General features: G+C 44.7%; 1 protein-coding gene across 2 annotated transcripts in view; it reads left to right on the forward strand.

Annotated features, from left to right (window-relative positions):
* Positions 1 to 5,717: 5,717 nt before the first annotated feature.
* The window catches only part of ABCC1 (ATP binding cassette subfamily C member 1), a 136,264-nt gene continuing 126,423 nt past the window's right edge, over positions 5,718 to 15,558 (forward strand). For both annotated transcript variants that reach the window (XM_045819382.1, XM_045819383.1), the window contains exon 1: positions 5,718 to 5,854. In XM_045819382.1, coding sequence (XP_045675338.1) covers positions 5,807 to 5,854 — 48 coding nt within the window. In that variant the 5' untranslated portion in view covers positions 5,718 to 5,806. The remainder of the gene's footprint in view (positions 5,855 to 15,558) is intronic.

The following is a 15,558-nucleotide window of genomic DNA, read 5'->3' on the forward strand; positions in this document are numbered from 1 at the left end:
ACAAGTATGTATTTATTGCCATTTTATTGTTCATAGTTTTGATTTTCTTCTTTTTCTTAAATAAATCCCTTTAACATTTCATATAATAATGTTTCGGTGATGATGAACTCCTTTAGTTTTTTCTTGTCTGGGAAGCTCTTTATCTGCCCTTTGATTTTAAATGATACCTTTGCTGGGTAGAGCAGTCTTAGCTGTAGGTCTCTACTTTTCATGACTTTACATATTTCTTGCCAGTCCCTTCTAGCCTGCAAAGTTTCTTTTGATGATCAGCAGACAGTCTTATGGGAACTCCCCTATAGGTAACTAACTTATTTTCTCTTGCTTCTTTTAAGATTCCATCTTTATCTTTAACCTTTGGTGTTTTAATTATGATGTGTCTTGGAGTGGGCTTGTTTTGCATCCATGTTGTGTGAGACTCTGTCCTTCCTGGAGTTGTATGTTTATTTCTATTTCCTTCACCAAATTAGGGAAGTTGTCTTCCATTATTTTTTTCAAATAGATTTCCGATTTCTTGCTCTTTCTCTTCTCCTTCTGGCACCCCAATGATACGAGTGTTGAAATGCTTGAAGTCGTCCCAGAGGCTGCTAACATTATTCTCATTTTTTTCTTTTTTATTCTTATTGTTCTGATTGGTTGTTTTTTGCTTCCTTATGTTCCAAATCATTGATTTGATTCTCAGCTTCATCCACTCTACTATTATTTCCCTGTAAACTGTTCTTTATTTCAATTAGTGTTACCTTAATTTCTGACTGGATCTTTTTTATGCTTAGTGAGGACCTCACTAAGTTCCTTGAGCATCCTAATAACCAGTGTTTTGAACTCTGCATCTGATCGATTGCTTATCTCCATTTTGTTTATTTCTTTTTCTGGAGTTTTAATCTGTTCTTTCATTTGGGTCATTTTTCTTTGTTTCTTCATTTTGGCAGCCTCCCTGTGTTTGTTTCTATGCATTAGGTAGAGCTGCTATAACTCCATGTCTTGGTAGTGTGGCCTAATGTAGGTGTCCTGTAGGGTCCAGTGACACAGCCTCCCCTATCACCTGAGCTGGGTACTTGAGGTGCACCCTTCGTGTGGGCTGAGTACACCCTCCTCTTGTGGTTGAGCCTTGATTGTTGTTAGAAGGTCAATGGGAGGGATTTACCCAGGACAGTCAGCTGCAAGAATTGGCTGTGACCATAGACCACCAACCTCCTCTCTCTGTGGAGGATCAGCTGCGTAGGTGCAGGGTGTTGGTGCAGGGTGTTGGTGCTCCAATGTGATCTGTAGTTGTCCACTGGTTGTGCAGGCTGTGAGGTTTCTCTGGGTGGTGCAGGCCAAAGTCAGCCCCCACCTGTGCTCTGTCCAGGGCCACTCTGCATGAGCTATAAAGCATCTGAGATGGCTGCTACTTGTGCTGGGCTTGGAGGTTACCAGGGGAAGCCAAGCTGTGAACCTAGTCTGGATGCTGCTAGTGCTAGGTCTGGGGCCACTTAACTGTTGCTTGTTTGATAGGATTTAGGAAGTTGTGCAGCATGAGCCAAGTTCAGCCATTCATATGGAAAAATCATGGTTAATAGTTTGGATGGGCTCCCAAGTTGGGTGAGATGGAAGTCTCAGAGGATCTCCAGGGTAGGGCAAACAGTATTAGCCAAGTTGATGGAGTCTCAGATATGGCACCCACCTGCTGGCTCTATGGCTCCATGTGGGGAGAGCTCAGAAAAGTGGCAATGGCCTCTACCCGCTTTTCTGTTTGGGAGAAAACTGTCCCTCAGCTCTCGCCTCGATGCCAGACACTTCAGTTTCTCCCTGTGTGCCACTGGTGCCTTTAAGCTGCTACCCTAGTGGTGCTAGAACTCAGAGGGAGTATACCTGAATTAGTTTGTATGTGGATTCTTTAGGGTGAACTGCTTGGGACTCCGGAGTTTCTTCCACTGACTCAATCTCTGCTGGTTTTTGCAGCCAGAAGTTATGGGGACTTATCTGCCTGGCACTGGAACCCTGGGCTAGGGGGCCTGGTATGGGAAAGGGACTCCTTGCTCATGAGATATCCCTCCTGAATTTTTATCCACCACATGTGGATATGGGACCAGCCCATTCCATGTCTCCACCCCTCCTACTAGTCTGGATGGATGTGGTTTCTTTAGTTCCATAGTTGTCAGGCTTCCATCAAACTCTCTTTCTGATAGTTCTTAGTAATGGCTGGTCTATATTTTAGTCGTAATTTTGGTGTGGTTGTGTGAGGAGGTGAGCTGTGTTTACCTATGCTGCTGTCTTGACCAGAGTTGTCCTTCTCAGTGTCCATTTTTAAAAAGCTTATCAAAATTGGTGAATTTTGTGCAGCCATTTTAATATTGAAGATGGAAGAAAATACGCAACATTTTCAGTGTGTTATGGTTTATTATTTCAAGAAAGGTAAAAATGCAACTGAAATGCCAAAAAAGATTTGTGCATTGTATGGAGAAGGTGCTGTGAAGGTGATTTAACTTGTCAAAAGTGGTCTGTGAAGTTTCTTGGTACTATTCACATTTTGGCCAAATAATTCTTTGCTGTGGAAGCGTCTTATGCATTGGAAGATGTTTAGCAGCACCCCTGACCTGTACCCACTAGAATCCACTAGTGGAAGATAGTCAACATACTGAAAATATCCAAATCAATAGTTCTTGGTGAGAAAGAAAAAATGTGTCTTTTATTTTCCAGAAAGAAATGTAACAGACCCCTACTGGGGATCTGGCCCACAACCCAGGCATGTGCCCTGACTGGGAAACAAATGGGGAACCTTTGGTTCACAGGCCAGCACTCAGTCCAGTGAGCCACACCAGCTACGGCTCTATTTTAAATTTTAATATAAGGTATAACTTTTGTAAAGTACAGCAACCTTAAGCACCCAGCTCAATGAATTTTAAAGTATATGTGTGTGTGTGTGTGTGTGTGTGTGTGTGTGTGTGTAAGAACCATGTAACTACCACCAGATCAAGGTATAGAACATTTCTAGGTCTGTGGCAGGCTCTCTTGCACCCCTTCCTAATCGTACCCCCTAAAGTCACCATTATTCTGACTTTAATCAGCATCTGTTACTATTGCTTGTTCTTGAACTTCATTTAAATGGGTTTATGGAAAATGCACTCTTGTGTCTGGCTTCTTTTGTTCCATATGATGTTTTATGGGATACATCTGTATTGTTGTTCCATGTGCTAATAATTTGATCCTTTTAAAAATTGCTGCGTAGTAATCCGTGTCATTATGTGACACTTTATTTATCATTTTGACTATCGATGGGTGTTTAGGTTGCTTCTAGTTTTGGCTATTTTGAGTATAGCTGTTCTGAACATTTTTTGTAGATGTCGTTTGATGGATATAAGCATGCCTTTCTCTTGGATAGGAGTGGAATTGCTGTGTCACTGTGTAGTGGGATGTTTATTCTCAGTAGAGATTGCCAGACTCCAAAGCGCTTGAACCAGTCTACACTTCCACCGACAGAGTGTGTGAGTTTTAGTCATTCCTCATCTTGGCCAACATTTGGCATTTTGTTTCAGTCATTCTGATGGGTGTGTGATGGTATTTCATGCGGGTTTTATTTGCATTGTCCTTATGACTAATGATGTTGAGCACCTTTTTATATGCTTGCTCAATAAATATCTTTTAAAAGGGTGAATCAATTATGTTTGGATTTTGTAATTCTGTCTCATGCCTTACTTAGAACCCACCAGTGGCCTTCCCATTGCTCTTGCAGCCAAACTGAAATCCCACCCTTGACTAACAAGATCCTGTGTGCTTTGGCCCTTCCTGATCCCTTCTGATTCTCTCTCTGGATTCCTGTCACCCAGACTGTCTTCAGATTCCCTCGAGGACCTGGTCTGTCCAGGTTCATTATTTTTCCAAAAGCTGCTTTCTTCAGCCTGGCCTCACGAAATCATACTCATCACTTGTATCTCAGCTCAAAAACTCTGTCCTCCAGGAAACCTTCCCTGACTTTCATCACCAGCTGTCTAGGACCCTTTTAGGCCCTCTTACTCCAACTTGTTCCACCTAGCTTGTATCATAGCTGTAAATACCCCTTTCTTTATGTGATCATTAGATTAACCTGTTCCCTACCATAAAAAGGCATTAATCTCTCCTCCGCAAGAAACCCCAACTCTTTAACCCCCCCACCGAAGAAACCCCAACTCTTTAAGCTCCATAAGAGCAGCAATTTAATGTTGTTCCTAGTAAGATCTGACATCTAGTAGATGCTTAATAAGTGTTTGTTGAATGTATAAATGTTAAGGCAATAGTACATGGAACACTATCACCTGAAATTAATTAACCCTTAAAAACTCACCCTGAGGGGAACCTGAGCCAGTAAAAAAATCATAGAAAACAATTCCCCCTCCTCCCTCCCTCACTAGGCCCTTTGCTTGGGGGGGGGGTCTCAAATTCAGTCACTATTCCTGTTTTAGTTGGTGCAGCTGGTGTGTGTTTGTGTGTGTGTGTGTGCATGTGTGTGTATGTAATGGAAACTGCTCATTAGTCAAGGGATTAAGGACGAGAGGAGGGAAGAAAGGCATTGCTGGTGTCACAGTGAAAGCCTAGACTCCCTGGCTCCAGCCCTAGCTCCGCTGCCACTGGCTGCCTGTGCATTAAACAGTTCTGAGGCAATATGGCAGAATGGTTAGCATTATAGATTCCTTCCTTCCTAATTAGCCTGCCTGGGTCCAAAGTCTGTTTAGCCACATCCTGTCTACATATCCTGACAAATTACCTTTCCTTGCTGAGCTTGTCTCCTCATCTTCAAAATGGGGATAATAAAATGATTTACCTCATGGAGTTGTTGTGACCATTAAGGTTAACTCATGTTCATTGTTGAGAACACAGCCTTAGGAAGGAAGCCCCATCATGACTGTGAATGCTTGGTAATTATTACTATGTGTGTAGGCCTCAGTTTCTTTACCTTTAAAGTGAGGATCAATAACCTGGTTATTTCCTGAGGGTTGTTCAAAGAGGGTCAAGAAAATGCCAAGGTCCCTTGCACTCATGTGGGGACAATAGCTGATTGGGGTGGCGATTGGAACCCTCCTGCCATGAGTGCTCTGGAATCAGACTGGTCATGGATTTGAATACCTCTTTCACACTTGGCAGCTGTGTGACCTTGGGCAAATCACTTCCCCTCTCTGAGCTTGTTTCTCTCACAGATTAGTAAGGGTATCACCTCCTACGTTTCTGTGTCAGCTCTGGAGTCAGCTGCTAGGTTAGCCTGTGACCCCGGAAAAGCCACCCAACCTGCCTGCCCCTTGCTTTCTTCCTTCATGAAAGCGAAGTCAGAGGATCCAGTAAGGACGCAGCTTGTGTTTGGCGTGCTCCAGGCTCATAGAGGGCCGAGGGCACGTTATATTCTCCCGTTTGTTATTACTGTTGCTGCGATCGTCGTCGTTGTTACAGTAGGATTTGAAAATTGGTTGACTGGTCTGGACGCAAAGATCCCGGCAGCTTCTGGAGGGTTAGAACACCCTCCTGGGACCCATAGGGGTGGAATTGGGCGCCGGGATCAGGGATAAGGCGGACTGCCAACGCGGTCTCCAGGCACGTGGCGCTTACGGGCGATCGCAGGTCCCACCTCCGCGCGGGGCGCAAGCCGAGAATCTGCTAGAGGAGCCGGGCGCCTGGGCGGGGCGGTTCCGCTGCATCCCCGTGACTTGCCGGCCAATCAGATGGCGTTGCGGCCCCGGGCCCCCTCTTCGCTGCCTCCCGCCCTCACTGCCACTGCCGCCGCCGCCGCCAGCAGCCGGGCCTGTCCGCCCGCCGCCCAGCCGCCCCAAGCCTGCCGGTGCTCGTCGGAGCCTGAGCCCGCCGTATGGCGCTCCGGGGCTTCTGCAGCGCGGATGGCTCCGACCCCTTCTGGGTACGTGCTCCGTGGCCGCCCGGGCCGCGTGGGGCCGGGGAGGGAGGCCGTCAGGAAGGCTGGGAGGCCGGCGCCGGGGGAAGCGCCAGCCTGGGCGGGCGGGCCCGCAGCCCCTGGGCACCGGCTACCTACCCGAGCGCCACGTTCCCCGGCTCTCCCGGGGACGGCCCCTTCGGGAGTGCAGCTGATGAAAAAAACTTGGGTGACTCAGTTCTTGGGAAGCAGGCTTGCCGGGGTGCGGTAAAGAGGGGAGGAGATTTGCATGTGCCCAGGTCCGGGGTTTGGGGGGTAAAGTTGAGGGGCCAGAACCTGGGGGACGGGGTCGAAAAGAGGGATCCTTCGTGCTTTGGGTTTCCCTCTCCGATCAAAAATGACGGGGACGCCAGAGACGGAGGGAGGTAAAAGGGGTTGTCTCCCTGCTTTGAAGCTCTCCCATCTCCTTTTGTTGGTTGGGTTCCCCCTTTCACAAAGAAGGCCCGGTTGTCAAGGCTGAGCTGGGGAGGGGTTCTGGCTGTGGAAAGGGGCTTCCCAGCGATTGGTTGAGGTTTGCCCCAGTTGTTTTTCATCCATGTAACTCTCAGGTGATCACACCTTTTTGTCATCTTTTACTTTCAGCTCAATTACCCTGGGAGGTGTTTGGGAGAACGAGGGAAGAATTGGGGGAAGTTTGAGGAACAGCCAGGAAAGAAGATAGGGTTGCTCACCCCTTCCATGTCTGGCCTGACTCTCCGCTATGTTTGGGGTGCTTCTGACATGCCCAGGACTCTGGTACCCTTGGGTGTGCCCTTCCATGCCTGTAATTTGAGGCTGCTCTCTGTGGAACCTCTGCCTGTTTTCACTCCAGCAAGTTTTCTTCTGAATGTTTGCTGCTGAGCCTGGCTGGCTCCTGGGAGTCCGCTTTCTGTGGTTTAATCCCAGGGTCTGTGGCTTTAGCTTCCCTCTAATGCGATTTCCTCCTTTGTTCCAGGAGGGCATTTCTGTGTCAGGCCATCTTGATTATTTGTGAACACAATACACAGATCTGGACATCATAGTTTTTCCACTTTTGTTTAGGAATCAGGAGAGAGAAACACCCTTGGCTCTTAGGAACTGGTGATTAGCATCCAAAAATACCTTCTTGTCCTGTTTTGTGGTCCTTTTCTTACAAGATGCATTTAGAGTGTTGAAAAAGTCATCATTGAGGGTGCCATGGGAAGGCTTTATTTTGGAGGGGTATCATTTTGTAGCACAACCAAGCACACCTTGGTAGTCTCCCATTTCCAGGCCAATGGAATCAGGGCTGAAGACAGCTTTGCATTCGGGGTCTGGCAGTGATTAGAAAGCAGGTCATTGCCAAGTGAGGCTCTAGCAGAGAGGAAAACCTGTGGAGTCCTTGTTCCCTGTGCCAGTTAGGACAGCAGTAAGATGATTTCTGCAAGGATGCAGATGGAGATCTGGTCAAGTGTTACTGCAGATTCTGGAGTATTTCCTTGTTTCTTTTTTTCTGCATGACATAGGGGGAAGAATGGGCAACTGTAAAGTAATTAGATTCTGCATTAGGATGTACATTTGATTGATGGCTAATGAGGTTTTCTGAAGTCCAGTGTGTTTGGGGGTATCCTTCCTTTATTTAGTTTAAGAAGGCATCTGGAAAACCAGTTGGGTTTTTTCCTCCTTGCAGGGACTTTTTGCTACAGAAATGGCCAAGTGATTGACCTTCACTTCTGTGAGGACCTTCATCCTTCCTCAGTCTTTGGCCTTACAGACTTCCCTGTGCCTCTCCTCTCTTTGGATACCTGTACGCACTGGATGCCCCAGTTTCTGAGGGCGCCCTGGAACCAGAGTTTGAGAGCAGGCAGCTGAGACATAAGAACTTCCAGATAGCAGGAGAAACCAAATGTAACAGAAAGCAGGTGGCTTATGTTTTCTAGGGTAGCATGCTCAAGGCCAGGAGAGACAGGACACCCAGCTGCTAGATAACTGTGCACTGTTGGACAAGGCCCTTTGCTGCTCCATGCCTCAGTTTTCTCATCTGTAAAATGGGGGCAGGGGCCAAAAAATTCCCAACCTCCTAGGGTTGGGAGAAGTACATGAGTTCATTTATGTAAGTGGCTCAGCCTGTGCCCTGCACAGAGTTAAACAATCGTTATTATTATTCTCTCCAAAGATGAAGTTGTGTGTTTTGAGTTGCTTGTCCTTCCTTTGGACCCACTTTTCATTCATGGGGTGGTGATGGGATTGAGTCACCCATTTACTCATGTCTAGTTCCTCCCCTGATCAAGGGCAAGTATTTAGAAATCAAGGTGACTAGTCCAGGTGACACTATTATTAGAGCTTTGTTCCTGGGCCAGTGCCTGCCTCTGAGCCCCAGGAAATTTTCAGAAAAACCAGAGTGTGGAAATGGCCCATGGTGAGGATTCCACTGACATACTGTCTTCACTCAGGCAAATTTTCTGGGGTGAAAGAAAGGGAACTCCGTTATCTAAAGGGAAAAGTAGTGGCTGAGTACACAATTATTTGGCTGGCTTTTATCATTTGGGGGTGTTTGGGGTGGGGTGTGGGCTGGTAGGAGGGTCTGTTCTTTGGCCGATATTTGAATGATGGCTGAGAAAATGGGCCTGGGCTTCTGCTTGCAAATTAATTAGAAACAATTCTTTTAAATTAATAGGTTGCATGGCCAGTGTAGAAAAATTGAAGAGTATAGAAAAGTAGATAAAACAAATCAGTAAGCAGTGTAGTGTGGTGGCTCAGAGTGAGTGCTTGCATTCCTTGGGTTCAATTCACCTGGCTCTGCAGCTTATGTGAGTTGCTCCCCGCCTTCCATGGGTCAGTTTCCCCTCATAGAAAATGGGAGTGATAACGTACTGGGTTGGCCAAAAAGGTCATTTAGTCTTTTCCATAAAATAAAGACACATTTTTCATTTTCACCAAGAACTTGATTGGTTTGCATATTTTGAGTATGTCAGCTCTCTCCCGCATAGTATAATGTTGATTGTTCTCAATGTCTCGATTTGATCGCCGTCAACTTCAGTGGGTCTACCTGATCGTGGAGCATCGTCCAGTGAGAAATCTCCAGCACGAAACTTCGCAAACCACTTCTGACATGTTTGATCAGTCATAGCACCATCTCCATACACTGCACAAATCTTTTTTTTTGCATTTCAGTTGCAGTTTTTACTTTTCTTGAAATAATAAAACATAATATGCTGAAAATGTTGCATATTTTCTTCCATCTTCATTATTAAAATGACTATACAAAAAGTCACCAATTTTGATGTTTTTTTTAAAATGCACGCTGATGTGACAGCTGTCCCAATATAATCTAACAAAATTGTTTCAAATGAAGTTAAAGACAACTAAGCATTACTTAGAGGCATCTTATGGAAAAAACCAGCTGAATTTTTTGGCCAACCCAGTAGTACCAAGTGAATAGTGGTAATGTGAGGAATAGACAAGCCAATTCTTGACATGAACTGAGAATGTTGCTGCTTGTTATGTAGTTAGCACTCACTAATTGTGAGCAGTTGACACCAACTAGAATTCTCTAGTTAATATTTGATCTTGGTGCTGTTTGCTTTGGAGATACCCTCCAACTCAGGAAACCCTTGAATATTTGAATTAGCTGTCAATGGACTTGAGAAGGGGGAATATCTTAGAAACTGTTAGAAATCCCTGTTAGGGTAAGGTTTGGCCTTGGAGTCAGTCTGATCCCTGTCTTAATAGCTCCCCATGGCCTCACAACACTATATAAAGAGCCAAAAATTTTTCCCACCCTCCAAGTACACCATTGGTTTTCAGGCTCATCACTTTGCCTTCCTCCCTTCTTCCCTTCTTTGTCCAGCACTCCTTCCAGTTATTTTGCTCCCTCCCTTCCCTGTGGACTATTAGAGCTCAAAAGGACCCTTGAACTCTAATGGGGCCTCCCCTCCACTCACCTCACTTCACACAGGTTGACTCTGAGGCCCAGTATGGCAGCGTGATAAGGTAATAAGGTAAATGGCTTTGAAAGGAGAAAAGGGGAACCTTTGAGAGAACAGGACAGGGCAAGGCCTAATACGGGGTCCCTGGGTTGCCCTTGGGCCTTGCAGAAGGAAGCCATGGCTGGCCTGTTTGTCAGAAACTAACAAAGGGCTTGGACCAGCTTTATTTGTGAGAGAGCCTTGGGGTTCCCTGGCCTTGAACCATGTTGGTGGATGAAAAATCTTTCCACTTATGGACTCAGCTTTTAGGAACTGATATTTCCACCTGGGTATCTTCAACTTATGCAGTCCCAAATGGAACTTGCGACGCTCTTCCCCCAGCTCTGCCAATCTCAGTGAATGGCATCAGCCCTGTCTTCAGAAGACCATGCCTGCATCATCCTTGAACCCCTCTTTCTCTCTCATCCCACATCTGATCCCAGCAGGTTCTCTTGCAGCCTTCCTCACTACCTCTGGCTGGAGTCATTGGCTCACTTCTGGATTTGAACATTACCTCCTCACTGCTCTCCCTGCTTCCCTCCTTGACCCCCACAGTCTAGTTCCAAACCAGCAGCCAGAGGGATCCTGTTCTCCTGCTTAACTCCCTTCAGTGGCTCCTACCTCCTTCAGCCTAGAAGCTACGGGCTCAGAAGTCTTACTAGGCCTGGCAGTGTTTGGAGCCACCATCTCTAACCATATCGCCTGCTACTTGCTATCTCAGTCCAGCTGTGGCTCCAAGGTTGCTTCCGCACCTGCACTGGCTGTATGCCCAGGCTGGAGTGCTCTTTCACCTTCAATTCTTTGTTTACAGGTTAGCTCATCCCAGTAGTCTCTGCTCTCCCACCGCCCACCCATAGCACTTATTTACTAGCATCTAATACACCAAATATTTTACTTTTTTATTTTAATTTTTTACTTTCTGTAAACTCCCACCAAAAGGTCAACTTTACAGGGGCAGGAGTTTTTGCCTTTTTGTTTATATGACCATAATTCCAGTATCTAGAAGAGTGTCTGGAACACAGTAGGTGCTTAGTAAACATTTGTTGAATGAATGAATAAATGACATGAAGTACTGGGTTGGCTTTTGAGCTAGGTTGAAGCCTTTCTCCAGATATCCCTAAGGATGACAGTTACTCACCTGTCTCGAATGGCTACTCAGCTTCCACAGCTTCCTCTAGCTTCCACATTTGACTGCTTATATTTTATCATGCAAGGGTCAGACTGAGTCTTGTCCATCTGCCTTTTCCGAGGACCCAGTGCCTTGTACACAGTGGACTTAATTAACATTTGAATTTTAGTGTCTGAGGTACAAGTTCCAAGCTGGGGATGAGATGTAGCCAAGTGTGCTGGTTTGGCTTTATTTTAATTGCGAATTACTGCAATTTCTAATATTTATTGATTGTAAAATTTCACAGAAAAATCTGGATTTCTGACTTTTCTTGAAAAATCAAAAGATTGGATAGCATGGGGCCTGCTTTAGTAAGTGTAGTGGTCAGCTGGGCTGTTTCGTTTTGCCGAGATCGGTACACCTCCTCATTGCAGCTTCAGTCCTAAGGTCCAGCATCTGTTGCCTTTCTTTGTTGTGCCTCCCCATCTGATCTGCTTCTCTTACTGCTGAAATCCATCTGGCACCTGCAGGTGTTTGAGTTGGCATCCCCTGCTTCAAATCCCAGCCTTTTGGTGGAGTGGCTGGGGCCTGCCTGAGCCACTAGCCCGGTGACACAGGCATCCTAGCCTTGGCACAGTCATGTTGTCGGAAGAATTTGAAACAAGCCTCTAGTTCGAATTTGTATGTTAGTGCCAGATTTTTGAGGTGGAATAAGGTCTAGCTTTTATTATCAGATTTTTTTTAAAGATTTTATTTATTTATTTTTTAGAGAGGGAAGTGAGGGAGGGGGGGAGAGAGAGAAACATCAATGTGTTTTTGCTGGGGGCTGTGGCCTGCAACCCAGGCATGTGGCCTGACTGGGAATCAAACCTGCGACACTGGTTCGCAGCCCGCACTCAATCCACTGAGCTATGCCAGCCAGGGCTTATTATCAGATCTTAATGGTCAGTAAAACTCTAGCCCCAAAATACTTGCCTGAACATTTTTGGGGAAAAAAAGTGCTAAGAATGTGGGGGTGGATAATGACAAGGGCTTGAATATGCTGAGGCGAGTGCATCCTCTAGCCTGGCACGGAAACCGGGCTGTGTCTCTCCTGGGGGAGGTTGGAACCGGTACTTATTTCTTGAAGGCTGAGGGTTGAGGGGGACCTTTGAGGAAACCAGTTTGGGGTGGGGTGGAGCACAGTTTCTCAGTGGCATTCTTGACCTTTGGGGCCAGATAATTCTCTGTTGTGGGAGGCTGTACTGAGCACTGCAGGATGTTGAGAAGCACCCCTGGCCTTGAAGGACTAGATGCCAGTAGCACCTCCCCTTGTTGTGACAAAAAAAAAATGTCTCCAGACATTGTCAAATCACCCCTGGATGCCAAGATCACACAGCCATTGGTGTGGAGGGATCTAGAGAAGAAATTTTGGGCCAGACTTCGGTCCTTATCCTTCCACTTTCTTGAGAATTTTTAAGCTGCTGGACTTCTTGTGTAATTGGCTTATTGGGGTTGCCTTGGAGAAGCTTAATGAGAAGGTAAGGAGGTTAAACTCCAATTAGCTGGAGAGGGAGTATGCAGCTGCTTTCATGCTGTTTGCCTCTTTTCACAGCTGAGGGCTGTGTCCATCTCCTCTAACCCATGCTGGTTGAGGGGTATGGTGGTTCAATCTCTGGGTGAAAATGCCTATCTTTAGAGGGTGGCTTTAAGCTCTGCACTTTCATTATAAACTGCCCCAGGGTAGGTGGACAATTATGAAGTCAAGATTCTTAAGTGTCTCCTTGATTTAATTGTGGGGTTCATCTCCTGGAGGAGGTTGCCAAGTTCTGGAAAGTGGGTCTAGATGACCTGGGAGGGTGGCCATTACCCTCAAATAGTAATTGAAGTTTGATAGGGCTTTCTCCTTCCCTCTCAGTCAGTTGTCTCTCTGAGAACCTCAGTTTACCTTTATCAGCTTCTTAGGTAGCTACTTGCTTGGGGATGCCCTTCTTTTTGGAGGTTGTTTATCAAGTGCCTAAGTTTTCCCAGCATGGAGAACTTGAATATAGTCTTTTAAAGCACCGAATTTATTTTCTTGTTCCTCCCACAGCCATTTCTCTTTCATTCATTTATTCAATCTTGTATTATTAACTGAGCACCGATTATGTGCCGGCACTGTTCTAGACAGAGGGAATACAGCCATGAACAAGACCGACGAGGTCCATATTCTCATGGAACTTACACTGGGAAAGACCACGGTGATTTTGGATGGTGCTAAGTGCTGCCAAGACACACACTGGGAAGGACCGGGGTCCGGTGCAAGCTATGAGAGAGGGATGTCCAGGGAAGGCCTTTCAGAGAAGGTAACCTTTGACCTGTGGCCTGAATCTGGCTGTGCGAAGCCTGGGGAAAGTTGTCCCAGATAGAGGCAACAGCAAGTATAAAGGCCTTGGGTACTTGGCATTGCCAGAATATCATGGAGCTTAATTCAGAGGAACTGCAGAGCCTGTCTCATAAAAATCTTGCCTAGAGCATTCTGCAAAAAATGCATAAAGTACTAATAAAATGGCTTGTAATAAAACGGGCTTGGAAATTCTGAGGAAGAAGCTTACCCCAGCTTGGTGAGGAAATGGAGCAATATTTAGGCCCCCACAAGAGTGTGGGCTTCTCATTCATTTATACTTGAATGAATCTCAGATTTTTTAAATTAAGTTTATATATGTATGTGTGTATATATATGTATGTGTGTGTATGTATACACAGAAACATACACACATTTTTTTTATTAGTCTCATCGGTTTCAGAACCTTCCCAGAAACTCTTCAGGGTCGGACCAAGTTCAAAGGCTTTTCATGACCTGTTAAGATGATGAGGTGATTGCTTAGGTGATTAAGATGATTTTCTCTTAAAATCATCTTAAGATGATTACTAGAAAACTCTTCTTTTAAAACTAGCTATTGAATTGATCTGGCTGATTGCATGAGGAAGACCTTACACAGTAATAGTTTTGATTGTGCCATTACATTTAAAAAGGTGAAGAGTCTAGAAGAATATAAATGGAAAGTAAAAGTTTTGGTACTTCCCCTCCCTCCGCTCTGTTCCCAGAAGCAGCCATTGATGATAGTTTCTCTGGTGTCCTTCTAGAAAAATGTTGAGCATATGCAAATCTGTATGAAGGAGGGACAGAGAGTGTGCATGTCTCTTTTTCCTCCCTAAATGGGTTCATATTCTAACTAATGTTCTGTATTTTACTTCCTTAACTTAAAAACCAATTATATATTTTTTCCACGTTAAGTCCAAGCAAATCGAAAGGAAAGACATAACACTTCTTTACGGACCACACATTCTCCTGTTACATGACTGGGCCATATGTTCACCCAGCCCCCTCTTGGCCATTGTTGAGGTCAGTTCCAGAGCTTTGGCATGGTACACAGTGCTGCCCGGACCGTCTCTGGGCACTCACCTTGCACATGTGTGCAGGCAGATGAAAATGACTCAGCAGAATACATTCCTCCACGAGAAATTGCTGGGTTCAGGAATAGATGCGTACTGAGATGTGATAATGCTGACTGCCAGGCGGCTGCCACAGTTTATGCTCCCATTAATGGCCCTACAAGCATTTATGAAGCACCTCTTGTTTTCCTGGTATTGGAGAGCGTCGAGCAAGCTGGGAATTGACCAGCCCCTCCTTGCTTCCCTGTGTAGTGAGAAGGGTTAAACCTTATATTCCAGGGGGATATTTTAGGCCCCCACAAGAGTGTGGACTTCTCATTCATTTATGCTTAAATGATCTCAGGTTTTTTAAATTAAATTAAGTTTATATATATGTATATACATATGTTTGTGTGTGTGTATATATGTGTATGTCCAGAGAGTGCTTGGTTTGGTTCAAATTTTAAAGATGTCTTCTGAAACCAGTGAGACAGTTTAACAACATGTAAAAATTTTACTCATAACCCCACCATGCTAATGTGACTCTGATATAATTTTTATACCAACTTTCCAGTTTAATCAGTTTTTTAATTCCAAAACAAACAGCATATAAATATTGAAGTCATTAACAAGTTACTGTCTTGAGTTATCTGATAACCAAGGTATTCTTCTAGTTTTTATAATCATAAAAATATTTTCAAACACACGTGTTTAAAACAGGTTCTGTTATCATTACTTTGTACTTCATTTTTACTTAACGTATCATACATGTCAATACATAGAATCTCACTAGTTCTTTATAGTAGTTTAATCTTTCAGGTTATGGATTTACTACAATTATTTCAGCCATTTCTCTGTTAATAACAATTGCTTGCATTCATTTCCCATTTTTTTGTTCCTGTAAACAGTGTTTCAATAAACATCATTTACATTGGCCACACTTACATAAATTTTTAATATTTAATAGGTATTGGGTGATTATTTCCCAGAAAGATTGTAGCAAGTTCATGTCCAGTGACAGTGCATGGGAATTTGCATTTTCTCTGTATCCTTCCCAACTGTGGACATGGCCGAATTATGTTAATTTGATGAATAGAAATTATTTTCATCTTCATTTCCCTTAAAAGTTAGAAGCTGAGATCCTGGAACATATTCCCTGGTGACTTTGGTGTTCTTTTCTGTGCATGTTTTTCTCAGTCCTTTTTGTACACCTTTACAATGGTGTGCCTTTTTCCTGTGGATGTGCAGGAGCTCTTGACGTATCA

This window comes from Phyllostomus hastatus, unplaced genomic scaffold, assembly GCF_019186645.2.
Source record: "Phyllostomus hastatus isolate PE091 unplaced genomic scaffold, TTU_PhHast_1.1 phas_scaffold_385, whole genome shotgun sequence".
In the NCBI taxonomy this organism is placed as follows: domain Eukaryota; kingdom Metazoa; phylum Chordata; class Mammalia; order Chiroptera; family Phyllostomidae; genus Phyllostomus; species Phyllostomus hastatus.